General features: G+C 34.8%; 1 protein-coding gene across 1 annotated transcript in view; it reads right to left on the reverse strand.

The window, feature by feature from the left end:
- Positions 1–16616, reverse strand: part of LRP1B (LDL receptor related protein 1B) — a 570912-nt gene that overhangs the window by 174964 nt on the left and 379332 nt on the right. Inside the window, exons 33-37 of the mRNA XM_068407216.1 lie at positions 13049–13189; positions 10737–10862; positions 8874–9005; positions 2713–2847; positions 2174–2303 (exon numbers count right to left, since the gene is read on the reverse strand). Coding sequence (XP_068263317.1) covers positions 2174–2303; positions 2713–2847; positions 8874–9005; positions 10737–10862; positions 13049–13189 — 664 coding nt within the window. The remainder of the gene's footprint in view (positions 1–2173; positions 2304–2712; positions 2848–8873; positions 9006–10736; positions 10863–13048; positions 13190–16616) is intronic.

Raw genomic sequence — 16616 nt, forward strand, 5'->3', positions numbered from 1 at the left:
TTCAAGTAAAATGAAGAATGTGAAGTCAGAGCAAGGAGAGGGAAGAATACCTTTGAAAGTTTTGCCTCATAAAAGGAAAGAGATATGACAATAACACAGAGGGTAAAAAGGCCTTAATCCTCCCACAGAAACATATACCTGTACTTTAGTAGCAAAACACTGCTATCCTTCTCATGAAGGAACTTTGGAGACATCTCAAGATATCATTTTGTGGCACAGTATTAAAAAGAGAGATATGAAGCTTACCTGCCTTCACAGGAGATACACTCCTGTTTCACAGGAGACACAGACATGTAAAACAATTACTAATCTGTGCTCCTCTCATCCTATGTTTTCTTAAGCATTCCAAACACATCCAAAAACCAACTATAAAACTCAACAAGATGAAAACACCTAAGGAATGTTTCACAACCGAATCAGTTTCTACCTTTAGCATTTCTCTTCTTTACTGTTTTTTGTTTCAAGGGCAATAATTCAAACTCCTCTGAATTATATCTTAACCACATTTTATTAATATCTGCTTTCTGACGGCATTAGACTATTCTATTTTAAGACCTAAGATGGTTCAGTGGCATCTCTAAATATCCATTAACTTAAAAGCAGGAACTATTTCTTTCCAATGAATCTTGTTAATATTGTTGGCTATTATTTCATCTGCTTATGTGCACACTTATCATTTCGGTAAAATAAATCCATGAACTGTTGAGTCAGAAAGCATCATGTGAAAATACTGTCATTAAAATAAAAAAATCCACACTTTTGTAAAAAAAAGCAACTTTTCTATCAATAGCTGTATTTAATATTATTCTGTCAAGGGTTCTGCATTTCCTCTTCCCTATAGCAATTGTTAAATGCTGGGTCTCAGTTACAATCCATCTTGCCTCTCCAAATTCTGCTGTAGAGTTGATTACACTTTTTTACCATTTCTAGTTGAAAATAATGCCTTTTATTTATATAATTCATATTACTTTAATATCTAAGGATTCTCCAGAGAAACTGCATCTACTGCATTTAGTCCTCATAGACTTCATGGGGGCTTTTCCTTTCCATTGATGTAAGGAAGGGGTGAAAACCTATCTGTGTATGTGTACAGCAAATACATTATATACATGTTGAGGAAAACTACACGTAAATTGACTATGGTTTTGAAGAAGTTTGGTCCACCCTTCTGGTCAGAAGAATTTCATCAGGCTTCTGGGTACTTATTGTCAAAAGTTTTTTAGTTTTTTAAAATTTTTTTCTAACAGGAGAGCAAAGCTATTCTGGTACTTTAAAGACAAAAATACAGTAATTAATTCAGCCAGATCCTGACTAGCATCTGGAGAAGACCCTACTCTGAAGAACAGCAGTAATCCTAAGTTGTTAGCACATACTGCCAAGCAACCAGTGGTGCTCTATGAACACAGCTGTAATGATCTGCGGCAAAAGCTATTACATTGTGCAGAAAATAAAACCAGTCATCGCTTTCACCTTCGTTCTTCAATACATTAAGTTGCTGTGTTCTAGTCTGGAAAATACACAGATTGCTATGTCTAAATTCTCAGAGAAGAAATCATGGCAAAGATCCAAACGGCATTTTGCATCACTGGTGTCAATCTGGCCTCAGTGAGAAGTGTAGTCCCTACTCTGAACAAACATTTGTATGAATACAGATGCCATTTTTGACCACCTTTACTCTCTTACCCATATGCTTCATCTCACATTACTTTCAGCTACCCTGGGCAATATTCTTGGTTGCTGTAGTGGGATGTTACATGACACAGAATTCATAAGTACCAAGGATTATACTGCTCTACGATTTTATCATGACATCGAGGTCATCATTAGCTAATGTGATTTCCTTGGATTTGCTGGAAACTTAAGAGCAGATTTAAGCATGCTTCCAAGCAGTGTCTAAACTTCCGTTGAAATTATTGTCCTAGAAAATGAGAAGTGTTTTGCAAAGAAAGTACAGTATGTCATGTATAGAGAGACCAATGAAAAAACTCAGTGTATGATCAGAATAACACTTCCTTCCACCTGTGCTTAGTTACAGTACAATAGTTTCCAATACAATCCTTTTGGGTTTTCTTAAATGCTTATCTATTAGAATGAAGGCCTCAATTTACTTGTCTAAGACCTTCAGTGCTAGCATGCAAACTAAAAGAAATGCAAGTAGCCATGGTCATGTTACCCTTTTTCTGGGTGTACCGCAATAGATCGTGGCTGGTCCAAACCCTGGGATATAATTACATATCGGAATGAGCCGTTGAGCCTGGCAACTTCAATTAAGTTGAAGCCATGATCCGTCCAATATATGTTACCTAGGAAAAATACCTTAAAGTTACTGGAAAAATAAAAGAATTCTTGAAAAGTTTTTAAATCTTAAGTGCCTAACTTAGGACCAGAAGCAAACTGCTGTCTTTTAACTTATATGTATCTCATATTTGTAATTTCTAGTCCTATTCAGCCTTCTGCTTTGAAGTATAAACTTGTACTCGTGGCTGTCACCATTGAGACTGTCTAAGAAATAGTGTCCAAGATATTTAAATAATTTTCCTGTTGTAGTAAAACTGAAAAACACAGTGGTGGTATCTTCAAAGAAAAATATCTAGACATTTGGAATATTAGAAATTAGAGCTGAAAGCAAACCAAGTTATTTAGTCTTGAGCTGAAGATGCATGAGTGTACTGTCAGAAATCATGACAACTCCTGAAGCAGGTTAAGACCTACCTGCTATCCAGTCCACTGCAATGCCTTCAACTCTTCCCAAACCATTTGTAACAATGTCTTCTTTCCATGTTTGGTCTCGTTTAGATCTGCTAATTTTGTTGAAACCCATATCTGTCCAATAGATTGTATCATTTCCTATAAAATATACAGCAATGATTCTTGGATTAATTCATTTACTTCAGTCCAAGTATCTACATCAGTAACGGTAAAAACTGCCAATTATAAGTTTATTAATATGTCTCAGAGTAAACAAAAGAATGGTATCGACACTATTATCTTTAATTCCTCATTATTTTTCCTTTTTTTAAATTTAAAATAATTGAAATAGAATTCTAGGTTTTCTACTGGTTGTGTAGTACTGCACATCCAACACAATAGGGCCATGACAACTACCCCTGTTAAAAATCACAGTAAACATTTTTTTTTCCTAATGGGATAAATGTTTGAAAAACATACTATTTTGTTTGTTACTCACCATTCCAAAATATTTAGGAGTTTGAGAAATGACAGTGTGAAACTGCTTATACAGTAATCATATAGATTGAATTTTGGCAGTATAAAAAAATTTAACCAGAAAAAGTGTGACATTTGAGAGTGACATACTGATGGAAGAATAAAAAATTGACTCTATCCATAATTCATCTTTTATTTTAAATGTCCTGACAAGCTTTCACTAGGAGTCCTTTTTGGTGTTTTAAGGCATTTCCAGCCGTCTTCCTTGCTGTTCCACTGCAGCTGGCTGTCCATAAGGCAGAAGAGAGGGACCACTATGTAGTCTTGGAGTACAAACCTGTTTTCACTGACCATTGAAACTCATCAGCCAACTCAGAATTTGGAGTGGCCAAAGCACAGACATGCACTCCTCTCTGTCGCCACAAAGTACCCTTAATAGAGATGGGGCAAACAAAGTGATGATGTCCCTCAAGCAGAATTCTCTGTATTTCCATTGACAGAGCTCTGAATTAACAACACAGCCATGCTGCAACCCACATTCTGTTTTCAAAGTCATCAGCTGGGGACCTCCTGAGTGAGCTGTTTTGTCTGGGGAAGACATGGCTCAGGGGCAAACAATATCTGTTCATTCTTTATTTTTTCATACTTTAACAGAGAGTGTGTGTGTATATATATTTATACAATATATATTGCTATACATAAATATAGAAATATTACATTTATAAATATTTATATATCTACCTATATATGTGTGTGTGTATATAGATATATACAAGAAAAGAGAAAAACAAAATTTACACAGATACCAGTCAATTCCAAGACCAAACCAGTTCGGTATGCTCAAGAACCCTAGCCACACCACCTCTCATTTTGGCAAGTTATATTAGGAAGAAATTGCATACAATAAAATGCTGACTTCAAGTATTCTAAACATGGAGTTTGATAATCACACACTGGAGCCATGTATTTTGCTAGTTAGTTCAAACGAGTATGAAAATTACACAGATCTGAATACTAACTGCACATACATTCAACAATAAGATTGTGATTCTATGATTGCCAAATACCCTGCATTGGAATATGAGATATACAGAATTACTACAAAGTCTTATCTGAAAATACAAAGTTAATAAAAAATGTTTTTCTATCTACTATGTTTGCCAACTGGCTAAGACATTCTGTAAGTGAAATTTATGTATTTCATATTCTAGTTTAATTCCTCTCCATATATGGAAGTAGTTTTGGGGCTGGAACTAATCAGGGAAACTCAAGTAATATCTGCTGTGGTGGAGGAAGTTCACAAAGCACATGCAGTTCACTGCTTCTAGAAAGTACCCTTAAAAGTAAATGCTAACAGCTTGAGTACGCACAGATAATAATTACTCAACCATACACTGATATTAAACCTCAGCTAACACATAATTTCCTTAAAATTCTCATATTCTTTTACAGTCCTACGCCTTAATTGCCTACATTTTGTATCCTGAATTAAATCTTTGTTAAACATTGCTGTAAAATGCACTGACTGTGACATTTTGATATAATTGTTCAAAGATGCTCTAAGGCAATTAAAAAATAATCACTTTTTTCTGAAGTACTGATAAAGGTTACTTATTCACAGCAATGCAAAACTTTTCAGTCACTATGTTCTATACATTACATTGGAGAATATTTTTTGATTTTCAGGTAGTTCATCACAGTTCATCATAAAAACCCGCCTATATTCTTGTGCTCTACGGTGTGAAAATATCCACGGAATTAATTTTCATTAAACCAATAAAGATCCCTGTGGCTTTCAAATACAGATAATACCACAACATTTGCTGAGTTTCAGTTTGCACTTGGATACAGATGGTATGATCCAAATGAAAAACCCCTCTCATTTTATGGAGACAGCAATTTCTACCGGTTCCTTTTGGTTAATAATCAAAGTTCTCTATATCTCAATAAAATGAAACATTCTCGGTAGGACTCAGCTGCTGAAGACCCATGCCATGCAGAACAAGGTAACAAGAATTCAGACTAAGCAACTGGCCTTTATTTTGTTGTAGTCTGTTCACTTATAAAAGTGGACAAAGTTTTCACAGATCTGTGTGTCAATGCTGTCTCTGCCAGGTTGCACTATTATATAATAATTGCACAAATCTCTTATTTTCCCAATTACTCTGAAAAATAATAGAGATAGAGACAAAAACTCCCTTCAGCATCTGGTTCGTGAAGTCAGTTCTGGCTTTAGACAGATGGAAAGAAGACCTATACTCAGTTTGGAGTCTTCAGTATCTATTTATCCATTCTACTGCTGCAATATGAAGCGAAGAGAATTACCACCTGGAAATAACAGTTTCCACAAAATGGGAAACAACTTTACGCAGCTTGTACAAGCATTTTGCTAAGTGGTGAGCATTAGTAACCACGGCCTCACATTGACTCCTACAGTCCACAGGCAGCTTACCAGCAAACACTGAAAATTAATTCCATTTAATGCATTAGTATTTTGCCAATAAAATCCCGCAACTCAAAATTCAACTAACAAAGTATGTGTTGAATATTACTCCTTTTGCTAGACCTTGTCAGCTTAGTCTGTAAATGTTTAAAAAACTTATTTGAGCAGAGAGTGAACTTACAAAATCTTGCAAATCTTAAGCTATTTCTGAGATGAACTACTGCAGAACTTAGAGGCTCAGCAATAACACTGTATTCTTCCAAAACTATCAACAATGTTAACTATTACTCCACACTTATGGAGGGGGGTTTTGGCACTAATGAAAATATTCATGTAACTGCTCTGCATTGTACTTTACAAAGGCTGAAATGCTACTACTAATTAAGTAGTTTGTGCCCTCTCAGTCAGCAGGAGTTAAGATAGTGTCTCCTGATGAACAGGATCACTTTCTTGGAGACATAGTTCTACCCATCAATTTGAAGACCAGCATTCTGCAAACAAACACGATGTTCTCGTTTCTTCAATACTTAGATGCCCTTGATGTCTGAAATGCAGTAGTGTTTCTCTACCATGCAGATTCTCCAGATTCAACCAGACCAAGCTTAAGTACAGAGTACCTCCCACCACATGAAACAATGATTTCAACAAACACAAACCAGATACTAACGTAAAAAGTATGGTGAGCTTCCTGGAATAATGTCAAGAGGAAAAAGCAATGGGCATTTGCCTGACATACTGTGAAGTTGTCTTTGGCAGCAGGGAAGAATCAATGCCATTATCTTTCACAGTACAGAAACGAAAGGCTACCAGGATCACACTCAGTTTTATAAATCTCTGTCTTAAGTAACACTGGCAACCCCACTCTCCAACAACCTCTAAAGTCAAAAGGTCAGAACTACTCTTGTGGTTCTTTAATGAAAATTTAGAAGTACCAAGACACAGGGAGATAAAGGCTGCATTTATCTTCTAGCCCTTTCATGTATGCAAAAAAATCTTGCCATCTTTTAAATATGATATGCAACACTACTAGCATATGTTAATGTATTTTACCCACTTTGCATACCTAAACATTACTGCGAGCAGATCAGAATTTGGGGATGTTTCACAATTAAGAATTAAATGCAAGCAATAGTCCCTAAGTGAGAAAAAACCAAGATGAAATCTGAAAGTGTCTCCCCTTCTGAATCGTATTTGATGAACAAAGGTTTTAGGAATGAATTCAGAAAATTCAAGGTAAGGTATCAAAGTGAGAAAAACAATTGCTTTTTAAGCTGAAAAGCAGTTGAAAGCTGTACTGTAATTTTTTTATGACAGAATCCCCTTGCGATTTCACTGCTACAGAAGATTTACATTCATGTTTAGCAACGCATTGTCACTGTCGATCATATTCATGTTCCCTGTGCTGTAACTGATCATCACGGAAGCTGGTGAACCTCACTCAATTTCATCATTTCTCAAATCTCATTTTTCAAAAAAGCTAAAAATTAGTACACCCATCTTATTCTTCCAAAATATTAATTTGATATTGACTAGTGAAGTCCAAAGATCTCTAAAGTAGGAGCTAGCATACAAGTAGATGGATGCTAAAAAAAAAAAAATCCCCAAAACAAAGAAAACACAAGATGCAAAATCCCCAATAAAATCCTAGTATCAGTATTTTAGAACAAAAAGGTCAAATTTCAGATTTCTGTATTACACATCATAATTTTGCAAAGCCTGGAAGATTTGAATTCAAAAATGGTATTTTTTAAGGTAAGTATATTATAATAAAAAATATAATCCCTGGAAAACCTAATTGCATTGTCTTTGTACTCTTGTCAAGAACATGCATAGCTACCACTTCTCTATCATCCTGTATCCAGAAATAGATGAAAACAGCTGTATCATAGTCCTTTCCATCTAAGATATGTGTATAAAGGCACTGGTTCTTAAGTGATTTTTATGTCTTAGTAGACTGTGACTGAACTATACCTACGATGTAATGAAAGCTCTGAACATTAGCGGTCACTGATTTGAAAGCAAAATATACAATTATGAGGGCACTGTAAAATGTTAAGTGAAATTGGAATTTTACTAGGCAAAGTAAAGGTACAAGAGCACCAATGAAGAAAGCAGGCCAAAGGAAGAGAAGACTTTAATGAGTATAACTCCTACCCTGTTAACAACAGATTAGTGATATCTGTGCGATGAAGGAGTCAAACAGAACAAGCAGAAAAAGGTCTGGTTTTAATATGAAGGCATATATTAACATATACTTAAGGAAAAACTTAGGATCTCTCAATGCTGAATTCCCAAGCAGAATTTATTTCAAAAGGAAAAATAATGGAGTATGACAAAATAATTGTATGTTTCAGGAAGCCAAGGTCCATATGTATGTAACAGGTAACTTAAAATTTTATTTCTAAACTGCTAGTTTGTTAACTCAATGAGTAACAAAAACAGCTCATGAGAAAATCGGTTTAGCAGGAAGGCTGGTCAAAGAGCTAATGGGTCAAAAATATGGAGATACACAATGGTTTCAGGTCACTGTCTGGGCACAAATTTCCTATTTCTGTAAACTAACCATAAATTCCTAATGCCTTTGAAGATATTCAGGCACCAGTGGGAGATGTACCCAACTACTTTTCAGGATCTGATCCTTAATTTCTTTCCACCTTCTTGCCTATGTATGCAAAACAAACTTCCTAATTTCATAGGAAATTTGTGAGGCTCTCTAAACTAAAAACTGTTTCCTATTTATACACTGCAGTGAAAAGGTACATAGTGTACTTAAGATAGAAATGCCTGTTATTCATGCTGTTAGAGTATCCACTTCTAAAAGGAAGAAACAGATGTGGAGTTGGCTTGTACACTGCAGTGAAGTGGTCTGGCTTTACTGGACAGAAAGAAAACTATCCCACACTCAGCTGTCAAACCCACCTGCTACGTACAATACATAGGACTAAGAAAATTCAGTGGAAAAAATGTCATGACAGGAACAAGCTTCTTCATATGAAAAAGGAACTAATGAAACCTGCTTTCCTACAGATTTATGACCACTTTCTCTAAAACCACGAGTTTCCTACTCGAGTTCGCAGTGGTGTCTCCACTGAAAAACAGCGGATAGTGTTGCTAGTGCAATCTACACATACACAAAAATCAACTTCCAGTTCCTTCAAATATAGTTGTAATTATTTATAAGGTTTGAAAACTGGGGTTTTATTTGATTTAATAGAATAGAACGCAATATTTACCATACATACAATAAATTATACATAATATTTACCTGCGTGGAAGTCTATGCCCACAGCAAATGAAGTTCCAGATATGGGCATTAAAGCATCCATTTTATCATTTGGATCAAGAGGAATTCCTCTAATTCCTTCATGAACAGAATACATAAGAAATGATTCAATACCTATGGTAAAAATAAAATAGTCAATGAGAAAAAAGTGGAGACTTTCCCAATTAACAATACTTAAGGAATTAACAAGCACCAGACATAGTCTTCCAATACTGCTCCATAATTTTCCAGAAAGACAACTCTTTGGAAAAACATCCATGAATTATTTATGGTGTATTTCTAATGAAATGATAAATGCAGTCTTACAAAGAGAAGGGAATCACTGTCCATTTCAAGCATCACCTTAGAATTAAGTAATTAGCAGTAATGAAAATTAAAACTTAAGAAGAAAATGGTTTTGTATTATGAGAAATTTAAGAATATTTTCAGTGCACATCTGCACTTTCTGTACATATTCAGCAAGAGACTATTTTAAAGAACTTTTAGAAAGCAGGACTCAAGACTGTGAATTGTCTTTTGAGGCACAGGATTCATCTCACCTCGTTTAGTCATGCACACTTCCTTTAGGCAAAGGGAGAAATACATCGTTTTAGTGAATAACACAGCTGACGCATTTTAAATGTCTACTTTTGTGCTAGATTCACCACACTCCAGATGCACCTATTTCTATTAAGTAGGAAGAAATTCTACTGTGTAGGGGTCTTGTTATGTAGTCATTCCTAGTTGAGATGAATCACACCTAATTGTTGACAACCAAAATGAGAACAAATACTTTGTTGCCCTAATGTGTTCACAGATCAGAATACTTTTAAGTTTAAGGGCAATTATGCAGCGTGACGATACATAACTCATTCTTGAAGAACTTTAACTACCATACACAAAAAAGCTCCTTTTTCTCCACATCAATTCTTTGAAAATTTTCTTTGTAAGAGCTGGCTAGTAGAAGACCCTAAAAATGTTGACTAAAAAGTTTTAGATAGATAATTACAAAATTTTCTTCTAAGCAAGAAGAAATCTAGCTAGCAAATGAAAAGGGCAATGCTAAACAAGTACATATGTACAGAATAGTACTTGTCAGATTTTCCCCATGAATATTCAAGACAGAATAAAAATGTTTTTGACTTGTTATCTCTTTTTAATTGAAGGAATATTTAATAATAAAAAACTGTTATGATCTAGAAAGCAGTATATCTAGACATAAAGGAGTAATACATTTCAAATACACAACATCCACAAGTTTTACCTTAACCCACAAGTGAAAGTTATAAGTATCTGAAGAAGTAATTGTAAAAGTAAAAATGACTCTAAGGCATACAACTATAAGACACCTTGACCATAAGGCTGTTTTGTATCACTCAGTCAAAAAGTAAGACTTTGGATGTAAGCTATGCTTTTATTTTTTCCTGCTCAAATAGACAAAATATTTAAATTAAAAAATTTTAAAAAATCGGGCCTTACTTTATATTGAGGGCAATACAGTAAGATGAGATACTGAACCTTTCAGATACTGTAGCCTACAATTTAGCTTCAAGTTAAGGTATATGATCTTGAACAAATACGTACTGCTATTAATGATGGCTCAAATTGGTCTGGTTTTCTGCCTACTTTATAAACCCCCCTAAAAACCATTCCTCACAGTTTCCACAAAAAGCTGTGCAGAACTAAGAAAAAAAACCTAAATTGAAATTCTGTCCTAAACACAATAGACATTTCTCTTTACTGCTTTAATCAAGCATATTAATATGTTTTTTTTTAACTTAAAATTAATAAGGAAAGTTTATTTACTCATTACAGTCTTCCCATAAAACTGAAGTTAGTTAAAATAAATCGTGAAAGCCGTTTTACCTTTGCATGCCATGCGGTTTTTCTGAAGGTTGTAGCCTACTGTACACACACAGGTCCTGGTGGTTTCTGATGTCGGTAAACAAAGCTGGGAGCATCCACCATTGTTTAACTGACAGGAATTGCTACCTATAACATGATGGGAGAAGACAGAAGAGGAAACAAAACTTGAACAGTGCAATCCTGACTAAAAATGAATGTTGGCATCAGTTTATTACCAAAACCAAATTTTTTCAGCTGACTTCTTTGAAAACTTGAGATATGTATAAAATATTTCAGGGTATGATACTATTCATATATTCTTCCATGCTTCACTCTTACAGTATTTTATCTGTGCACTTAGAACAGTGGGGTTTTTCCTTAGAATATTTTTTTAAATAACTCAGTTTTCTGAAGAAGAATCTGCCTATTTTAAAGTAAAAGCATATGATAAAACTGTAAATACAGTTAATAATACAGTTTAATACAGGTTTTTTTTTTAAGTTTCTGAGTAGCAATTCTGAAATCTCACTGACATTAGGCTACGTGTATCTTATTCTAGACCATAAGCAAATCATTGATCGTATTGTATTAATTCATCAAATGTTATATTAACCTTGTACCTTCATGAGCCACCATTTGTCCGATATATTTAATATATGAGCCAATGTGATCTCACAGATACATGCTCCTGGTTCTTAATTAAAACAATACTTACTTTTAAGTAACAGATGAACACTTTTTAATAAGGTTTACAATAAACATTATACACAGTGCAATAAACATCTCAGAAATTTGAAGCTTCATGAAGAAACTTAAGTCTATGAAGACATTCAAGGAATTAGTTGATTACAAGTTACCAAGCCCATATGAATCAGAGAGCTACTTGTCACATTTATTTTTCCATTCCTAATTTTGAAACAGAAAGCATTTCTTAGTTTAAAATCATAGATGTTTTCTAACAATCTAACCATACAAATGGAAAAGAGAGGTGAGGTTTCAATGTCTCAGTTATCCTCAGACAAAGGTTGTATTTGTATACAGAGAAATCTGTAAGTGCTCTCACATCCCATTTGCTCCCATGTCACTCTGATTTAATGAAATGCAAGATGCATATGAAATATGCAAAGCTTCTTTAAAAAAAAAACAAAACACACAAGTGTAAAGCTGAATCCCATCTACAGTGTTTAATTCTTACTTCTAAAACCCTGACATTGCTCTGTCAACATACAGACCAGCAAGGTGACATTTCGCTACACAACTTCAGGGCTCCCATTACGGTTCAAGTTCAGGAGTACAAAAAGACAGAAATGTTCCTTTTCTTGACATTTGTACAATGGAAGACATATATTAATGCCACAGACAGCAGATAGTGCTAACATCTCGGCACTCATGAGGCTATGTGTATGTCTCCATGGTAGGGAGTTCAAGCATTCTAACAAGACAGAAACATCACTGAATGCCTAAATTTTTATTACTGTTCCACCACATTTAAAACTCAGGGCAAGACTGGGAAAGCACCTCTGGTGTTTCCTAGATTAGATAAAATGGCAAGTGTTCCCAGGAGTGCTCAATATGAAACTGAATTAAAGTACTCTGTGCATAGACTACCTGATACCATCAAGTATCAGGCAGCTTAGCTCCATCCTGTGTTCTTTTGGAAGCTTCTCCGCAGAATGAAATTATTTGTTTCGCGTAGATCCCATCCTCACCATCAACAATCTGAAAGCAGCTGGAATCAGAAGCAATCTCTTTCTAAAGAATCTCCCAAACGTTTTCATCTCTGATCTCCAAATTCATAAAACCGTGTGCATGACTCCAAATTACATTTTTTTTGTATTATCTTAGTTCCCACTTTGCCAACTGAGTTTTCGCAGCATTAGTAATATTCCCCCATTTTTCTGCTGTCTCACCTTTGATTTACACTACTGTCAATTCAGATTAATTAAACTGTCTTAAAACAAACAAATAATTAAGAATATTAGTGAATTCTCTCATAATACTTCATTTACTTCAAATTTCAACAATTTGATGAGGTTCACACACTTTTTTTTTTACTAAAAATTTTAAACTTGGATTCTCTAAAAGAACTTCAGACTTCACCACAGTATCAATTTCACAAAACATCTGATAAATTAAAATATATCAGGCAGATATTCTAAATCAATTATCCTATTATATTCAGTAATTTATTCAATAATACATTTTATAGTATTTTATCACTGAATTACACTGAAGTACGTATTATTTTGTTTTAGCCACATTTGGAGAATAACATGGGAAAAGAGACTATGCAGTCTAAAAGTTGGTTAAATATGCTTAAAAATTTAACATACCTTGCTGTGCTGCTTTATCATACACTTTCATATGTACAACACCTGAAGTTTTGTTTCGCAGGACAGTTGGGTTTCTTCCATCTTTTTTGTTACACGTACCGATCTGAGCCAAGTTCTGGTCTGCCCACCAAAGCTTTTTATCTGTAAAATTTTCAATTTTTAAAAATTAAGAGCATCACTATCAAATTATACATGTTTGAAATCTAAGGTGGGAAAAAGCTTTTCAGGTTAATTCTCAGATAAATTTTAAGGAAAATTGCTCAATGAATAAATAACTTTTTTTTTTAATTTTAAAAAGAGAAATTTTGGATTTATAAATTTACTTTTCTCTCTTTAGGTAACAGGTTTTCACACATTTTTAAGTGGAAAAAATGAATTATGCCCAATTTATATCTGAAAGTTACAAAAACTTATACATAGATCATATACTATTACAACACAGAGTTTGTTCTCCAGCTTTGCTATATCCATTCATTATGTATGTAGAGACGACAGGAACTCTGGCTCCAGGTTTTCATTACTTGACTTGAGTGTTAAAATTAGTAAGTACAACAATTACCATAAAAATAATTAAGAATCTTGTTACCATCTTAAAGAAACTATTGAAATTATTAACTTACATTGATAGTAACTTTTTCATCATGACTTACACAAGATTTTAGAATAACAGAAAGAATGAGACACGCTATGCACATACTAGCATAAAACTTCAAACCATCCTCGTCAATCCACACATGCAGAATACTTGAATCATAGTATGAAGGACTTGTCAAAAATACATGACAGAGAATTCTGTCCTGATGCACAATTGCAGTATATGCAACATATATTTCAAGGGTTGGATTTCAGGTGACTTTAGTCATAAAGATTTCACTCAAATTCAAACAGGATTCTAAGCAACAGGAGGATAGGAACCCTAAGTTTGATCATATTGTTGTGGCCATATTGTGGAATGTAAATTTTAATTTAAAAAGAAATTAAGATACAAATGCCAATATTAACGTAAAGATAATCTTCATAACAGTTTAAATAACAGTGTAAGACGACAAGCAATTTAAAAGAAATTTTAAGAAACTGAAAGGTATACATGCAATGTAAACTCGCTACTTCATTTCATTTACTGCACTTCAAGAAAATGTTATTTTTGAAGCCTCATTAACATAATTTAAATATCAACATTAGAAATTGCTTTAGTTTTGTTCAGAAATATACACCACTTATCAGCTTGAGTTTTGTTTTTTTTTTATCATTTTGAGACATTGATTCACTACCTGCTGGAATTAATGAAAGAGCCTCTTCAGCTAAAGAGGTTGTAGTGTTTTATTCATCTAACACAAACTAGTAAGATGTCTCAACGTCAGTGGTTTATACTTTCTTTAAAGTAACAATCTTTAATACTTTTCCTCAAACCAGTATTGGGGTGGTTTTCCTACCAAGTTCTGAATATTTCATGTTTCATGCCATCACCTGATATTGCACAAATGGGGTATATATAAAGTAAGTCACAACAACCACAAAGCAAAAGAAAAAGGCAAAGACCACCTATCAGGAAACACAGCAAGAAGAAATAATGCAAACAGAAGAAAAGAATATTAAGTATACGCTTTTGAAAACCTTCACAGCAGCTGTCATAAAAAATTTGTATTCACTATTGCTAAGACGTGGAAGACAACAGATTAAAATGAGGGGAAATTAGAAGAACACTAGAAATGCCCTTCAGTCTCTTGGCATTTCTTGATACCCCTATACATATAAAAGGCCACAGTTATTAGCTTTACTGCAGCTCTGAAGGATGACATCAAGATCATAGAACTGCTTTCTGCAACAGCTACGTCCCCATCCGTGTTTCAATGAAGACACTGGGGTGATGATAGAAAAGCTCTGTAGTAGGCACTGCTACTGTAACGGCCATACTGTCAGGGACTACAGCCAACTGTCATAAATCAGGGGTGCCCAAGGGCTGCTCACCCTTATATCACATCTGAGACTATCACAACTTGAGAATCAGGGTACTGAAATCAGCCATGACATGCTTACGTGACTTGCCATGTGCCAAGACAGAAAAAACCCCAACCTTTAAATCTGACATACGCAGGCACCAGCATTACACACTCAAGGCGGGATCAATTTGTTTAATGCAAATTAACATATTCTACATAAATACCTTCCATGAGATACATGGTGACAGTTCAGTCTAGGGGAAACTAAAGAATGGATTGAAATTGCACAAGCGTATTTCTGAAAGGCAAGCAAACTTTTGTCAGATACAAAAGAATAATAAATGTAGCAACGATGCTTTCTGTATTAATTATGCTTACTGTCTAATTTTAATAGACTAAACACTTGAGAACTTCAACTTGCTTCCAAAACAAGAACTTAGCTAACTCATAGTGACTGAATGTTCACAGTGAAGAGCTCCTTACCTAACCAATGCCAAGTCCTTCAGCTGTTTCCCTTATAATATAATCTTTTCATTTTTATCGTAATTAATTTCAGCCAGCTTGTTCCCATTATTCATCAATCTCAATGGCTGCTGGAAGCAAAGCAAATCAGTCCTTTCCTGTCTGGGTGAGACTGAAACACAGAGCATACCGAACATACAGAAAACACTTAGCCAACGCTAACTCTTAGTGTCATCCTTCAGACATTGCATAAAAGCATTATTTCAGAGAAGAACTTCCTCATGTTTCTAGCTGTGGACAAACAAATCCAAAGGCAAAGCACTGCCAGCTACTTCTATCGAGTGTAACGGGAACAACAACATCCTGTATTCTACTTTTCAACAGCAGAGGCATAAGATACTTCTGTTAGTTTTTGATAACTATTTAAAATCTTAGGAAAAAATGCACAACCTTTGTCAAAATACAGACTTATTTTTGAAGTGAAACCAAGAACACACATATGCCATCCTTTCTTGATGAACTCAAAAGCTACCCCGTACAAAATCTTGTCTGACTGAGCCCCAGTATACTGCAAAATAGCCGCATGATTGACTGGCTGACTCCCTTCAGTTTGCTGGCAGCCAGATGGCCATGCAGCACAGTGCTGGCCAGCGTATCACTTCATGTGTAGCTCCAGAGTGGCAACAGCCTGCGCTTTGTTTTGACACAGAGAAGATGGGGAATAGAGTGGAGAGAAAAAAGGGAAATTTAAGGAATACGTGAGGAAAATGGGGTATCGTGATATCTAATGGTGGAACTGTGAATGGGGGAAGGCTCTGTAAGTGCTTGCAGCAGGGACATCTGTTGTGTGTAAGAGCAGGAGAGAAACTGGGGTGAGGTCTTAAGATGAAATATGTGGGGTATTGCACTGGCAGTATTATGGAGAGAAGGTTATAGAGAGCAGCTGAAGGTACTGTGTTGTTAAGATTCAGGAGACATGAAAGAAGTCTTCACCAGTTTCACTTTTGCTGCAACAACTGCTAGTTTGAGGCTACTTCCATAGAAAATCCTAAATTAAAATGCCTAGTTATATATGGAAATTCTACTGCCTTTACTCTAGGGAAGAAATCCATTTTCACAAGTGAACAAAATTGCTAGTAATGCTAAAACACATTTTTCATTAAAAA

The sequence above is a fragment of the Nyctibius grandis genome, chromosome 9 (assembly GCF_013368605.1).
Source record: "Nyctibius grandis isolate bNycGra1 chromosome 9, bNycGra1.pri, whole genome shotgun sequence".
In the NCBI taxonomy this organism is placed as follows: Eukaryota; Metazoa; Chordata; class Aves; order Nyctibiiformes; family Nyctibiidae; genus Nyctibius; species Nyctibius grandis.